The sequence below is a fragment of the Phragmites australis genome, chromosome 20 (assembly GCF_958298935.1).
Source record: "Phragmites australis chromosome 20, lpPhrAust1.1, whole genome shotgun sequence".
Taxonomy (NCBI): Eukaryota; Viridiplantae; Streptophyta; class Magnoliopsida; order Poales; family Poaceae; genus Phragmites; species Phragmites australis.
The window spans coordinates 1,029,990-1,044,375 of record NC_084940.1 but is presented as its reverse complement, the minus strand read 5'-3'; the positions used below and the strand labels follow the sequence as shown (position 1 = coordinate 1,044,375).

Genomic DNA, 14,386 nt, shown 5'->3' with positions numbered 1-14,386 from the left:
TTTTCCCCGTTGTGGAGGGGAGGAGGAGCGTGTGCGCTTGTGCTTGCGAGGGGTGGAGGCGAAGGGCTGGGCTGAGCTGAAAAGGGCTGGGCTGGGAGGCTCATGTTGTTTGGGTTTGATTGGTTGATCCTACGATAATAGGTTGTTTCGATGAATAAGTATAATTTTAGATAAGTGTGTTTTGTTATTTGTATATATTATTTTAGTTTGGTATGTAAATGTATGTCCGTAGTTTAGTTAGGGAGGGAAGCTCTACAGTCTGGTCTGGTGGATGTAGGTTTCTGCATCTGCTTATTCAGGTATGTCTGTTTGTCAGTGTTATAAATCATTTTTATATGAGCAAACAATCACAGTCACAACTCATGTATTCATTCATGTGGTATTAGATTCGATCAAGCAAACAGAAACTCAGCTCAATCTACTCATATAAATAGAACCAAATAAACATCTTTTTATTCAATAAATATGATCTGCTGAGTCTGTTTCCCTTTAACCTGCATACATAGTCCAAACGTTCGATCTAGAGTGTATTTAGTTTGCTAAATGAGGTTTTGTAAAGTCGCATCGTATAAATAGACTGAAGTGAAGCAGGCTAAGATGAGTTATATTGTTAAAAAAATAATATTTGATTGGTTTTATCTATCTAGGCAGGTTGAGCTGAGTTTCTGTTTAGTTGGTTGAATCTGAGATCGTATAAGCGGATAAAAGAGTTAAGATTGTGATTATTTACTCGTATGAAGATAATTTTTTAACATTTATAAATAAATCTATCTATATAAGTGGATACAGAATGTACATCTATCGAGTCAGGATGCAAAGTGAAACCCGAATCAAACTTCACTCCCATACTATAATAAAAATCGTATATTTACATTCACTGAGTCATACTAAAATAGTAAATATAGATAACTAAACATACTTGTATCTAAAATTATAAACATCTATCAGCAAAAGCCAGAGAAAATTCAGTCGGTCAGAACCTGACAAATAATATCCAGTGCCATCGTCACTATGCAATGCTATTGCGTGTTTGGAGTCTGGAAACCTTATCATGCATCCCGCTCCTTCAGAAAAGGGAAATGATTTCTCTTTATTTAAGATTTAAAAGGTAAAATTAAATTGCTAATAGCATCTTGCGTATCTCCCGATCCCACTCCTTCAGAAAAAGGAGAGCAAAGCATCTCCACGTGGTTTTAACGCAAGGAAGAAAAAAGAAAAGAAAAGTGGCGCCACCACCTGGTGCTTGAACCTGCGTGCCCACTGTTTTCGCCGAAAACTTGGTAATGAAGCCATGAACTCATCCTGGCTGACGCATTTGGAGAAATCAGATATGCTCGGTGAATGCCGATGGTGCAGCCAGTAATCACCTAGCTGTAGCTGTAGCTGTAGCTGTAGCACAGCTAGTACTGATACCCAGTTGGCAAGGCAGTCCGTAAGTCAAAAAATATACGGCTGAGTCAAGCAGCAATCCCAATAAAAATGGACTTTTATCGTATTTCTTTTCAGAAATAAATAAAGAATACCACGAGGGGGACAGATGGTATTAACGAAGGCCTCTTTGTCACGGGCTTCGCTGTATGCTACATCACATAGGTAGAACAATGGGTCTTATGAAGATGGATTCTACATATGAACCAGTGAGTTGTTCCTTATGCTCAACCTAGAGCATGAGCTGTTATATAATCAAAACGAAAATAGCAAGAGAGGTTATCGATAAACAGAGTATGGCATTGGACTCGGCTCTTTCTTTCCTATTACTATCTCTCAATCTCCCTTGCTCTTCCCACTATAGATTGATATTCCTAGCTTGTGCTTCCCATTCTTCTTAATTGTACCTCCAAAATACTTATAACCATTGTTTAGAGTTGAAAATGCACTTATATGTTTGTGGTGAATTAGTAGAATCCGATCGAATCGATGACAAATAGTATCAGAGCCTTTAATCCATGGAGTTTGTGGTGTGGAGATGATAAGGGTGATTGCTGATGGTGGAAGAAACAACCAGAACCGTAGTGGTGGTGTTCATGGAGGAGGTGCTCGCCAGGTGTTCGATAAAATGCCGGGTGAGGTGGAGAGCTATGTGGGCGTTGGACTTCGTGTCTTTATGAACCACGTGCTCCACCCGGTGACCAATAAGGTGATGCACCGAGTCTACAACATCTGCGGGGCAACAGTGATGCAAGTGCTCGGGATGACAAACGCTTGGCATGTTGAGGCTCTTTGTCTAGTTTCAAATGAGCCACGATGCTGAGCAAGCTCAGCGTGTCACCCACGGGTGCAACATCTACGACGGGTGCTGCTTGTTGGACATACAACACATGCACCCCCTTCTCTGCGCAGGCGCTGACGCGTTGACCACCAAGTGTTTGACAATAGGGCCGAGCCGTGACGATGGCATGATGATGGTTGCGGCTACCCCGACAACAGCAATGCTCATGCCACCGACCATTTTGACGATGTCCACGACTACCCTGGCCACGATGACACATGGACAGGTTGTTGCACCTCTGACTCAGGGTGCGGAGGATGATGTGGACGAGGCTTCAGAGGAGCCGACGGAGACGGATCAGGAGTTGTGCCCATCACGTATTCGACACCGAGTCTCTATCATAACACCGATGTGCTAACCATTACTATGGATGTCCTCTCCACCACGCTCAACACCACGAATGCCCTCACCGTCATGCCCTTTGGTTTCACCACCGTCGAGGACTGCACGTCCATCCTTAACTCCATGGCCATTGGTAACATTCTTGACGTCCTCTGCACATCACATTCTCTAGTGCTCTCCTTCAAATACGCATTGGACAATATGTGTATCGGTACACAAATGGTGTTCAATGGAATGTTCAACAAGGGTGGACCGCTGCTGTTATCACCTTGGCCACCGCCAAACATTGGGATCAGCTGTGTGAATAGTGCTAGCATAGTGTTGGAGAAAATACTTCCTAGTGTTGCTAAGCCTGCTTGTATGGGGGTGTAGAGAGAGGTTGAATCCATGGTCATCACTTGTGCAAATGGAGATCGAGGGTAGCAAAACCGAGATGCGGCGAACACCATGGCTATCCTTCTACATAGCTGATGGGTGTACCGTGATTTGGTACTATGGATGTATTGGAAAGCTTCCATAGCCACCTCTAACTCTACAAGGTTGCATATGTCTGTCTGCTGAAATTATGGAATTACAGGAATACATGATGACAATATTTGTGAGATCAGTCAAGATTAACACTTGGCCACCTCCATGCAAAAAAAAAAAACATTTGGCCACCACCTTTGCTCACGAGATTTGGAACTATGTTGTATGCTCAGTCTCCAAGATGTTTCCTGATTCAAGAGGAAAAGCAGCGCAAGTGTGGTAGTGATACTTTTGGTTTACTCATAATGTTAATTTGGGAAGAATTAGTTCAGGCTTAGATTTATTCGGTGGCTTTACAAAAAGTGGATGGCATTGACATGGTTTCTTGTTGTATAAATACTTGGATGTTACATGTTGCTTGTTAACATTCACTTGGAAATTACAAGCCCCGTTGGATCCTAGTGGTGCTTTGCTTATCTCAACTGGTTCTAATTCTTCGGCATGGGCACAAGCAAAATGTTCTATCTTGTTCAAGACTATTGCGCTAATTGTTCAAAAGGATCAATAGGAAGTGCGATCATGGTGCAAGGATCGGTAACGTTCTAAGAGGAGGATGAATTAGGATATTTAAAACTCTTCGGCTCCAAAAACCTCACAAGATAAATCTATATTGATTTCTATCTAAATGTGTCATATGTTTATCTAGTGTGTCTACTATACTATTCAAAAGGTTTTCAACGTATAGTCAATCCTAGCAAACATCTCTAGGAAGGTAAACAAGTAAGGGTAAATTGCAAGTATGTAAATGCAGAAATATAAAGAAGCTAGAGAAAGCAAACTCGGAACAAGAAACTTTTATCCCGTGATATCGATAGCATAAATAACACCTCCGGTCCACATTGGAGCAGCCACCTAGGCAATAGCTCCTGGACGGCATTCGGTTCCGACCCTTGAGCCTCCTAGGTCTCAAGTAGGTTAAGCCGCCAAGCCACCAAGGCAAAATTTCATCATATTGTTGTTGCCTTCACTTTGGAGCTTAAGCCACTAAGGCAAGGATTCCTGCATCCCTGTATAAGAGTCTTGCGTCACTCCACACCAAGTCAAGAGGATCAACAAGCATAAGCCACCAAATATCACGGTACCGACGAGTCACCAAGATTTTAAGGTGCCGACGTACCATTTGATATAATATAGGATTACTCCTTCATCCCCTCTCTACGTAGCAACACCTAGCAACAACTCTCTCTAGGCCTATTAGCGCTAATCACTCTTTAATCTTGTTCTTAATTATCTTTGGTAATCACTTTTAGCACTTTGATGGCCTGGATATCTTCTCAAATGTCTATGAGCTTCCCTAGACTCCAGCACACTCAAATGACCAGGTGATGGTATAAATAGTCTCAAACCGGCGCACTAGCTGTTGCTCCAACAATCACAAAAGACTGTGAACACCGAATGATCTATCGTTAACAACAACACAAACACCGGACCATCTAGTGTGTACAGCAGTAGAAATTTAGCCATTAGAACCCCATTCAAAATCATTATAAATATTGAATATTCTAGTGTAACCTTGAACTCCATCACCGAACTATTTGGTGTGTATACTTGAGCCGATCGAGCCACATCTCACTGTGCATTAGTACGGTGTGTACAACCTTCAGATCACCGAACCATTCAATGTGTACAAATCCTCTCTTCATTGAAAACTTTCTGAAAAATGCTCCGGTAAAACCTTCGATGTACACTCATCTTCATTGCCAAATCATACGGTGTGTACAACTCATCTGCTATATACCTCCTGCAAAATGCTCCAATATATACATCACCTCAAATTTGGACCATCCGGTGTGTTCTTCAACTTTTTCTTCTGTGTCAAAACACTCTGGTGTGTATACTTCTCCTTAATACCGGACCATCAAGTGTGTTGAATTATAGAACTACTTCAGATACAAAATACTCCAGTGTGTGCACTATACTGAACACCGGGTCATCTAGTGAGGTCATTTTTCCTAGGACTTCTCTAATTCAATCAATCTTTATCCCAGTTGCGATGGCTTTTCATGTATTATATTCATGAGACCTACTAAAACATATACTTAATAAATATGACAGTCCCATTGACTATGTTATCATTAATCACTAAAATCACATATATGCCCTAAGAGGACCATGTTCAATACATATCATATGCAATGATGCAATACATTGAAGAAGATGCAGTCAAGTGTGAGCTTGGTGATGGGCAGTTCACTTTCAGTGTCAAGTAGCTCCTGTAGATACCTTGGGATGTGGTGGTACATTTGCATCGGCTTGGGGTCAAACCGATTTTCAAGGAGGAAAAGAATGTCACAATCTCCACTGGATGCTACATCACATGGGCTGAACAATGGGCCCTGTGGAGATGGATCCCGCAAATGGACCAGTGAGCTCTCCCTTGGGCCCAACCTGGAGCATGAGCTGTTATATAATCGAAACGAAGACGATAGTATAGGTTATTGACGAACAGAACACGACATTTGCCTTGGCTCTTTCTTCCCCATTGTTGTCTCATTCCCAAATCTAATTCTCTAGTTCCCAATCCCCTGCTCTTTCCAATCTAGCTTGCTATTCGTAGACTATGCTTACTATTCTTCTCAATTGCATCTTCAAAATACATGTAGCCGTTGTTTAGAATTAAAAATACACTTCCGTGTTTGTGATGAATGGGTGGAATCTAATGTCACACCCGGTTTTCAAGAGAACGAACCAGATACATTCCACATGTATGCTAGGATCAAGTTTCTATACATGCGGTGACTTCATAAGTGATAACATAATAGTGTCATTACATAACGATAAGATTGATCACAAAAGGACCTGTAGGTCTTAAAGAAAATACTACGATAACTTCCAACCATAGCGGGTCTTCCATCCATCCACAAGCGTTGTCCGGAGGAACACCAGCCTAGAACATGGTCTTCAGGTCAAAATCTTCCTTTGCCTAGAACTCAGCTCCATCGATCGAGATATCCTCGAAGTCATCACCTTCTGGGCAACATCAAGAGGTTGGGAGAAGGTAAGCGTGAGTACATGTGGTACTCAGTAAGTGTGGAAAAATATGACATGAATACTTAAGGCAAGAAAGGCTTGACTCGGGTTTACTGCATCTATGCCATCATAATCTAGGACTCAAAAAGACATAGCAATCCTATTTACTATGTGTGATGACACCAACATTAAATGAACATCTCATCGGATTCCATCCGGCTACCAAACTCACCAGATATTCCATATTCGACTACCAACTCATCAGGGTACCACTCGACTACCCAAAACCAACCATCCAAGATCCCTCGCTAATCATGAAGAAGTCCAAGCCCGCTCTTGACCGTGAGCACGACTAATCGATCAGTTTTATACTATACAAAGTTTGCACACTTTATCCACGAGTCGTGATTCCTATTTTGCTTTACACTTCTGGGGTGTAGAGCCAGAGTCTCACTACAAGGCCTTTACAAAGCGCTTCTAAATCCATATGCACTCATTAAGGTTTAGCACTAACAAGGATTCCATCCACTGCAGAGGCCCCCTCTTGTGCCACTCAACAATTAAATAGTGCATACATAATAAGGAGGACATATAATTAATTGGCTAGGTTGTACTCATATAAGCCTCATGGTTGCGCCGTTATGCTGGGTTACAGGCTTCACAAATCAGTTCTTAGGATCTAAAGCAGGTGCTCGCACATTCCTAATGCGCAGACAGCAGCCATACCAACCAAACCAACCTGGCTGGATCCCTATGATCTATGTTGCTACAAAAGGTTACCCAAACCGGGTCATGTTGCATAGATCATTATTCAGATTAACATTTAACTCACCCGAGTTGACAGCACGACTAAGCATTCCTACCCTTGACACATAGACTACAACATAAGCGACAAGGATAATCACAGAAAATACTAATAAACCCTAAGCATGCGATTCATATTGACAAGCATGCATCTAGAAAAATAAAAGATACACTTTCCTACAATGAGATCGATGTGATCAAGGACACTTACCTTCAACCGTGGGTTGCTCAAACTCCTCGAAAGTCTGGTCCTGCAAGTTCACGAACTGCTTGTCTCCTATTGCAATCGCGCACACCGGAAATAAACAAGCACAAATATCTAAGAACAGTACACCAAACAGTAGTAAGGCACTATAAAAAGATTACTAATGGATAGAACTCGCTGCTACGATCGCGGGAGCATAAGAATCATCTAAATCTGAGCTATAACGGAAAAGTTACAAATGTTTTAAGCTATAGGGGCCTATCTGTAAAAGAACATGGATGTTTTGGTAAAAATAGAAAGTTTCAGGGCTTATATGCAATTAAACAAAACTACATGGGGCTAAAAGTAAAATAACAAGGGCTGACAAGGGCTTATTTGCGAAAATAGAAAAGTTTGGGGGGTTAAATTGCAATAAGACCTAATTTCAGAGAATAAATGAATTATTTTTTATTGAAAATCCTAATTATTGCGTCATCACGCTGATTGAGCTCGAATGGATGAAGTGGCGGCTTGCGAGGATGTAGACTAGGTGAAAACGGCTGACGTGGTGCCTATGGGGCCGCTGACTGGGTTTGTAGACCGGCACCGTGGACTGGGTCCACTGGTCCATGGTGGACCAGTTACACACACGAAGGGGTATGCGATCTTGGCTGCAAATATGAGATCCGACGGCCCAGGACGATTGGGGGAAGTCGGCGGCCGGCGGCGACAAGAGGACGGCACCGCCTCCTTGGACATGGCCGAACTTCGCTGGCGACGCGCGATATCGAGCTATGGGCTGCCAAACTCGACGGGAAAAGGCGCAACAGGACGAGATGGTGACAAGGAGTCTCACCGAGAGCTTCACGAAGGTCGGAGAGGGCTCAGGGCGGCTAGTGACGGCGGAAGGCGACAGCGGAGTCGGAGCTCGACAGGGGCTCGGTTGCTGGGACGCAGGCACGAAATTGGGGGTCGGGGAAGCTTCCTCGGGGTTCTGCGGTGCTGAAGAATTGGTCAGCAGGTCTCGGGGCGCAACAGGGAGAGCTGACAATGGTGAGGGGTGGAGATGCTCACCGGAGCTCAGCGCGAGGCTGGCTTGCGGTAGCGAAACGACGTCGAGAAGCGGCGGAGAAGGCTTCCCGTGCTCTTGCGATGCCTGCAGCGACCTTAAACGCGACGGGGAAGGATCGGGTGCAGCGGATGGCGCTCGGTGGTGCTATGTGCGTCGGTAATGGTGCTCGGCGTGTTTGGCGATGTGGCAAGGGAGGGCGGCACGGTGCAGCAGAGAGGGTGCGGGGCCGTTGGGAGGACGTGGGGCGCGGGGGTGGAGGCGTGCACCGGCGGTTTTGAGCGAGCGGTTGTGGTGCGAGTGCGGGAGCAAGCGTGGCATGGAAGGAGCGGGAGGAAAGCACTGACAGACGGACCCGGGTTGTCAGTGAGAGAGAGGGAGGAGTGTGCTAGGCTGTGTGGGGAAGACAGAGCTGGACCGGTGGAAAAAAAAAACGGGCGTCACATCCAATCGAGTCGGTGGCACTCTTGGCTCTTGTCGTATCTGGTGACAGTTTTGCTGCAGGCCTCACCGCCTCAGCTGGCCCCCCTCTCATCAGCAGAAGCTCCTGGTCCCGGTAAATGACGTCGAGAGTGAAGGCGCATGGGCTCGGTTGCACGAATGGCTCGTGTGCTAACGCCACGACCGAGCGCGCGGCCGGCGCACCAGCCTTAGCCGCGCCGCCGCGCCACGGCTACGAAGCCCGGTCACGCGCACTGCAGGACGTCCCCCGCCCGCGGGCGCACGGTACCGGCAGGCCGGCAGGCACAGCGCAGCAGCGCGGCAGCGCCGCTGAGGCGGACAGCGTACGTGGTGACCACTGCACGGCTGTGCTCGTACGCGCGCCCCGCCTCCATCGACGCGGGCCAGGTGCTCCGTCCGGCGTGCCCTGCAGCGTTGGGCGTTGCTGCGTAGGACTCCGGCGGGTGGCGCATCGTGACATCACGGGGAACCGCGAAGCGGCCGAATCAGCATTCCGATGAGGCGCTCCGCTTGTTGGCTGCTTTGAAATTGGCTGGATGCCTAGACCAATTGCATCATTGCATCCGAGCACGGGCAGGGCGTGGTAGAGAGATGTGACGCTCAAACTGTATCCTCTTCTTCAGAAATTCCAAAGTCTCTTCCCCGCCCAGGAGATCACCACTTCGCTTCAAATGTAAAACTTAAGCCGTTGGGAGACCTCCACTCTGGTCTTCGGCTGCAGTTCAGAAGAAAAGCAGCAACATTGACATAGGGTTTTTTTAATATTAAAAACAAGCAAAGAACACATCTCATCCACAGTTATGCCTTTTTCCCATCGAACACGCAGTATTAAGAAGATGAAAGTGGACCAATTACAACCCAAAACAAAAACAACACACTTCCGAGGCTCACGGCTAGTGAAAGGAAGAAAAGGGGAAGAGGGTACTGGGAAGAAAAGGATACTGCCCCCTCAGTTCTACATCAACCACTTTGTTTTATGTGCGTACATTCAGCACATAAGCACAACAGTTACGTCTACAAAATGGACAAGAAATGAAGAAGTGGAAATACAAAAATCTAGTCAGGTTGAAATTGATTTGATCAGGGAAAGCTGACTCCTGGAAATGAGCTATGGACGCAGAAGTATGAAGTCGAATTTTTGGCACAGCAACTTGCTGACTCGAGAAGCCAGAAATATCCATGGGAGTACTCCAACCTGCACGAAGAGGCACCACCACATCAGGGACTGCGGAAAAAGGTACTTCACTGCAATGTTGCATCCAAGCTACACCATGTTTAGGGCCTATTTTGGTAACGTACCAAATTTTCCCCAATCATACAATGAATAATCCACTTTCGTCCATACAAATAAAGTCAACTCTACTGAATCAATAAGGTTACTTCTTTCATTCATGCCAGTATTTCACCAAGACATTATACAAAACTACCATGTCCCCAGTGGCCCTTAAAATTTAATAGTTCCATAGTATTTACCACAACATGGCCTGTAGCAGAATCAGCACCTCTCCAGGAAAACATCTTTCCTGTAAAGCGATTAAAATATCACCGTTGTTATTGATTACATGAATCACAAAGGGGCCAGAGTGCTAGAGTAAGCAAACAAGAAAAGGAAACAATAAAAATAAAAACATTTTGTTTTATGATAGTGAAGGAAGCATAAGGATATCAATCTAGAAAGGATGTCAGTAGTTGACAGTCCAAAAGGCAAATAGAAATATTCCTGATCTGAAAATGTATCTATTGATGCAATATTGGCAAATAAGATAATCACTTGGAGTGGGTCAAAGTAGTTATTTTTTTGGGGCCAAGCAGCCAACAATTCATATCTCTCTACTGCAGTGAATAATGAGCTAAACCATCTTAACATGAATAATGAGCTAAACCATCTTAACATGGATTCTAGTAGCACTTGTAAAATGCATGTAGCAAACAAGTTTTGTCTCCAATTATGAGACCAGAGATGGAGGGAGGTGAAAATTTTGCTCTCCAGCTCTTTCTTGCCTTCTAACGGCATACTTAAACATTCATATAAACGAAGTTCAACCAGTCAATAAAATGTCAGACAGACTAATGAAACTGAACAAACTAGCGTATCACTAAGGGAGCAAATACTGAGCAACAAACAAAAGCTTTACAACACTGGCAAGTGGCATTGACATACCGAAGGGTTGTAGAAGATGTTGTGGAACTGTAGTTACAGGAGTACTCCAAAACCACAGAACGAACACAGCATAAATAAGTACCTATTTGATAAATTGGTTAGTGCTCATGAAAGTTACAGTACACGGTAAAACAAGAAACTAAACATAAAATGTAGTAATTCACATAGAAACACCTTAGTAATCAACAGAAGTCTTCCGTATTGGTCATATAAGGATTGCTTCCCTTTAATATCCTGTTCCTGTACTGTTAAATCGATAAAGGAAAAAAAATGCTTATATGACAGTTAAAATGCAGTAATACACCGACTATTTTTTCTCAAAGGTAATGAACACACCATTTTTATTTTATTTATTTTTTACTTTCAAGCAAACAACAACAATGCTATAGTTCCTCGGGAAAAAAAAACAATGTTATGGCATACAATTATCCAGCACTTCCAAAACATATGGGGCCGACAAATCATATTCCGATGCTGCATCAAAGGCCAAAGAGAACAAACAAGACATCAAGAGTTCAGCACTCACTTTTCGCCAGCTCCTTCTCCTTGGCAGCAGCCAGCCGCTTGAGCTTTGCAGCTTGAGCAAACGTGGAGGGCCTGCCACACCCACACATTCAGGAAAAGAAGTGACAAGGTACACTTGTTCAATTAATAGAGAAAATAACAAAGGAGGGTTATTTGCGTACGTTGATAGCTGATCAGCCTCCTTCAAGAGTTGCTTGATTTCTAGCCGCAGTTTGAGCTGCTCATCAGTATGTGATCCCCTCTGGATTATAACGCGTGTGGATGTATTAGTGATTAGTGGATCAGCACACCAGGAAAAGACAAACAAAACCGCAGCCTAAAACAAATAAATACACAGATCACGAAAACTCGACCCTGCATTTCACATACTCCTCGCCCACGCTCAGAAATTTAGCCCAAAATATAAATTCTTCAGAGAATGTAGAGCTAAAAGGAACAATTTCTTCAGAATTGGAGTCAGACCCGTCGCTGAAACAGACGGGATCGTCGTCGCAAGTAAAACGAAAGCATCAACTATTCTTTAGCCAAATCAGAATGGACGGGTCACGGGAGATCCGGCGTCCGAGACGGATAGGAGGCGCAACACGCGAGGGGATCGGCGCTGACCTTCCTGGCGAGGCTAAGGTAGCGGTCCAGCAGCTGCAGCGCGGAGACGAGGAGGAAGACGAAGATAGCCGCCAGGGACATGGTCGGCGGCGCGCGGCGGAGCCGGGTCTCTCCCGTCTCCGGTTGGGTTAGGAGGACTCGCGACGCGTCGGTGGCGGCTCGGAGCCGGTCTAGCCTGGTGCACGTCGTCGCACCAGGCCGCCCGTTCACGCGGCCCATTTGGATTCTCCAACAGGCCGCTTGGGCCAGACAAAGCCCATGAAGGAACCTCATTATCAGGCCAGCCCAAGACTGGAGTTTTGAGCCCAGCCCAGCCCACCTGATCTGGCCGCTACAGTCAGCCTTGCTCGTCGTGTGAACCCAACCACCACACACCACAGGGCAGCGTTAGAATCTATTTGACATAGCTTTCGGACTAGTTTTTAGTATGTAATTAGATGGACTATGTTAAATAATAATTTATAGTTTTTAATTTTTGAGTGATTAATTAGAATGAACTAAATGCTAGGAACTGAAAATTCTAATTTTTTTAATTTACTACCTCATATAATTATTTCCTCTGTAAAATTCACTCTAACAAATCACCTACTCTAAAAAATTTGGGTGAGTTCTGTTAAATAATAATTTGTAGTTTTTAATTTTAGAGGGATTAACTAGAATAAATTAAATGCTAGAAGCTAAAAAATCTAATTTTTCTAATTTACTTTCCCATATAATAGTTTCCTCTGTAAAATTCACTCTAAAAGATCAATCTATAAAATCACCTACTCCAAAAAAAATTGGGATCAGACTAGCTGTTCCAACCGGAATATCTCCCGGATCCACCGGCCAATAGGACGTCACCGAGCCCAACGCTTGGCGACACCTCGGCGCTGCCGCAAAATTCACCGCGGCGCCCGGCAAAAGTCCGCCCACCACTCGCCCGGCGCGGTGAGAATATCTGGCGGTGGCCTGGTGGCCAGGGCGCGGCCACATCAGCCACCCCATCCGCCCACCTCACCTCCCGCGCGCCAATGGCAACTCGGCTTAAGATTCCACGAGATAAGGACCCGATCGCCGGGCGCCGCTATTTAGCCGGCCGCGTCAGCTCCCGCTCCGTCATCCCACAGCAGCTCAGCTAGCAACCGGTCCAGCACTCTCGCTCGCAGAGCTTGCTTAGCAATGGCTGCCTCGACCATGGCAATCTCCTCCCCCACGATGGCCGGCACCCCGATCAAGGTGGCCGCCTTCGGCGAGGCCCGCATCACCATGCGCAAGACCGCTGCCAAGGCCAAGGTGGTGGTGTCCGACAGCCCGTGGTACGGCCCCGACCGCGTCAAGTACCTCGGCCCCTTCTCCGGCGAGCCCCCGAGCTACCTGACCGGCGAGTTCCCCGGCGACTACGGCTGGGACACCGCCGGGCTGTCCGCTGACCCCGAGACCTTCGCCAAGAACCGCGAGCTCGAGGTCATCCACTGCCGCTGGGCCATGCTCGGCGCGCTCGGCTGCGTCTTCCCCGAGCTGCTCGCCCGCAACGGCGTCAAGTTCGGCGAGGCCGTCTGGTTCAAGGCCGGCTCCCAGATCTTCAGCGAGGGCGGCCTCGACTACCTCGGCAACCCCAGCCTGATCCACGCGCAGAGCATCCTCGCCATCTGGGCCTGCCAGGTCGTGCTCATGGGCGCCGTCGAGGGCTACCGCATTGCCGGCGGCCCGCTCGGTGAGGTCGTCGACCCGCTCTACCCCGGCGGCAGCTTCGACCCGCTCGGCCTGGCCGACGACCCCGAGGCATTCGCCGAGCTCAAGGTGAAGGAGATCAAGAACGGCCGCCTCGCCATGTTCTCCATGTTCGGCTTCTTCGTCCAGGCCATCGTCACCGGCAAGGGCCCGCTCGAGAACCTCGCCGACCACCTCTCCGACCCCGTCAACAACAACGCCTGGTCCTACGCCACCAACTTCGTGCCCGGCAACTGAGCTCCCGCGCTTGGCCAGCAACCTCATCGTCTTCGATCTGGAGAGGGCGTACGGGGATTGACTGATGCTGCAAGCTGCATGTGTCTCTTGTTTCACGTTGCATTTCAGGGGCAATCGAGATGGCGAGTTGGCACTGTACACTAAGATGATGATGATGTTTGTGCAGTAGTGGTTTTGTTCCCTGGTGGTTCTCATTTGTCAGATTAAGGGCATCTTAATTTGTTCTCCTGCTTACCCTACTCTGAATTCTTCTTTTCTTTCCTTTTTTCTTGTCCTGAATTTGACTGAACGAAGGCCATATATAAGGTGCTAAAGAAATCTCCTTCTTCAAAGCTTCTAATCAGCCAAGATAAGCGAGTGCTTGGATAAATGACAAATATCAATGCAAGTAGATGACATGAATGGCTTATCATTTAGATTTTGTGAACGCGCATGATTTCTACATGAAGAGGCAATATGAAGTGCACAAGAATTTGGTGCATATATACACAATCTCAATCTTGATTATCTGTTCCA

At 46.1% G+C, this 14,386-nt stretch overlaps 2 protein-coding genes across 2 annotated transcripts; one reads left to right on the top strand and one right to left on the bottom strand.

Moving 5' to 3' along the window:
* Positions 1-9,414: 9,414 nt before the first annotated feature.
* On the bottom strand, positions 9,415-12,083 carry LOC133901144 (protein GET1-like). Its single transcript, XM_062342409.1, has 7 exons — positions 11,921-12,083; positions 11,476-11,555; positions 11,316-11,386; positions 10,964-11,034; positions 10,790-10,871; positions 10,102-10,151; positions 9,415-9,823 (listed from the first exon to the last, which is right to left on the bottom strand). Exons 1-7 carry the CDS (start codon positions 11,999-12,001, stop codon positions 9,737-9,739), a joined length of 522 nt encoding a protein of 173 aa, XP_062198393.1. The 5' UTR covers positions 12,002-12,083; the 3' UTR covers positions 9,415-9,736.
* A 917-nt stretch (positions 12,084-13,000) lies between these two features.
* Positions 13,001-14,104, top strand: LOC133901889 (chlorophyll a-b binding protein of LHCII type 1-like). Its single transcript, XM_062343425.1, has one exon. The coding sequence runs from the start codon at positions 13,082-13,084 to the stop codon at positions 13,868-13,870; it is 789 nt and encodes a 262-aa protein (XP_062199409.1). The 5' UTR covers positions 13,001-13,081; the 3' UTR covers positions 13,871-14,104.
* Positions 14,105-14,386: the final 282 nt, after the last annotated feature.

Excerpts from the sequence above, each read along its gene's own strand:
- LOC133901144 (XM_062342409.1), bottom strand. The coding sequence starts at position 12,001 with ATGTCCCTGGCGGCTATCTTCGTCTTCCTCCTCGTCTCCGCGCTGCAG. Across the intron at positions 11,556-11,920 it reads ACCTTAGCCTCGCCAGGAAG|AGGGGATCACATACTGATGA; the intron begins GTCAGCGCCGAT and ends GTTATAATCCAG. Across the intron at positions 11,035-11,315 it reads GGAGAAGGAGCTGGCGAAAA|TACAGGAACAGGATATTAAA; the intron begins GTGAGTGCTGAA and ends TCGATTTAACAG.
- LOC133901889 (XM_062343425.1), top strand. The coding sequence starts at position 13,082 with ATGGCTGCCTCGACCATGGCAATCTCCTCCCCCACGATGGCCGGCACC.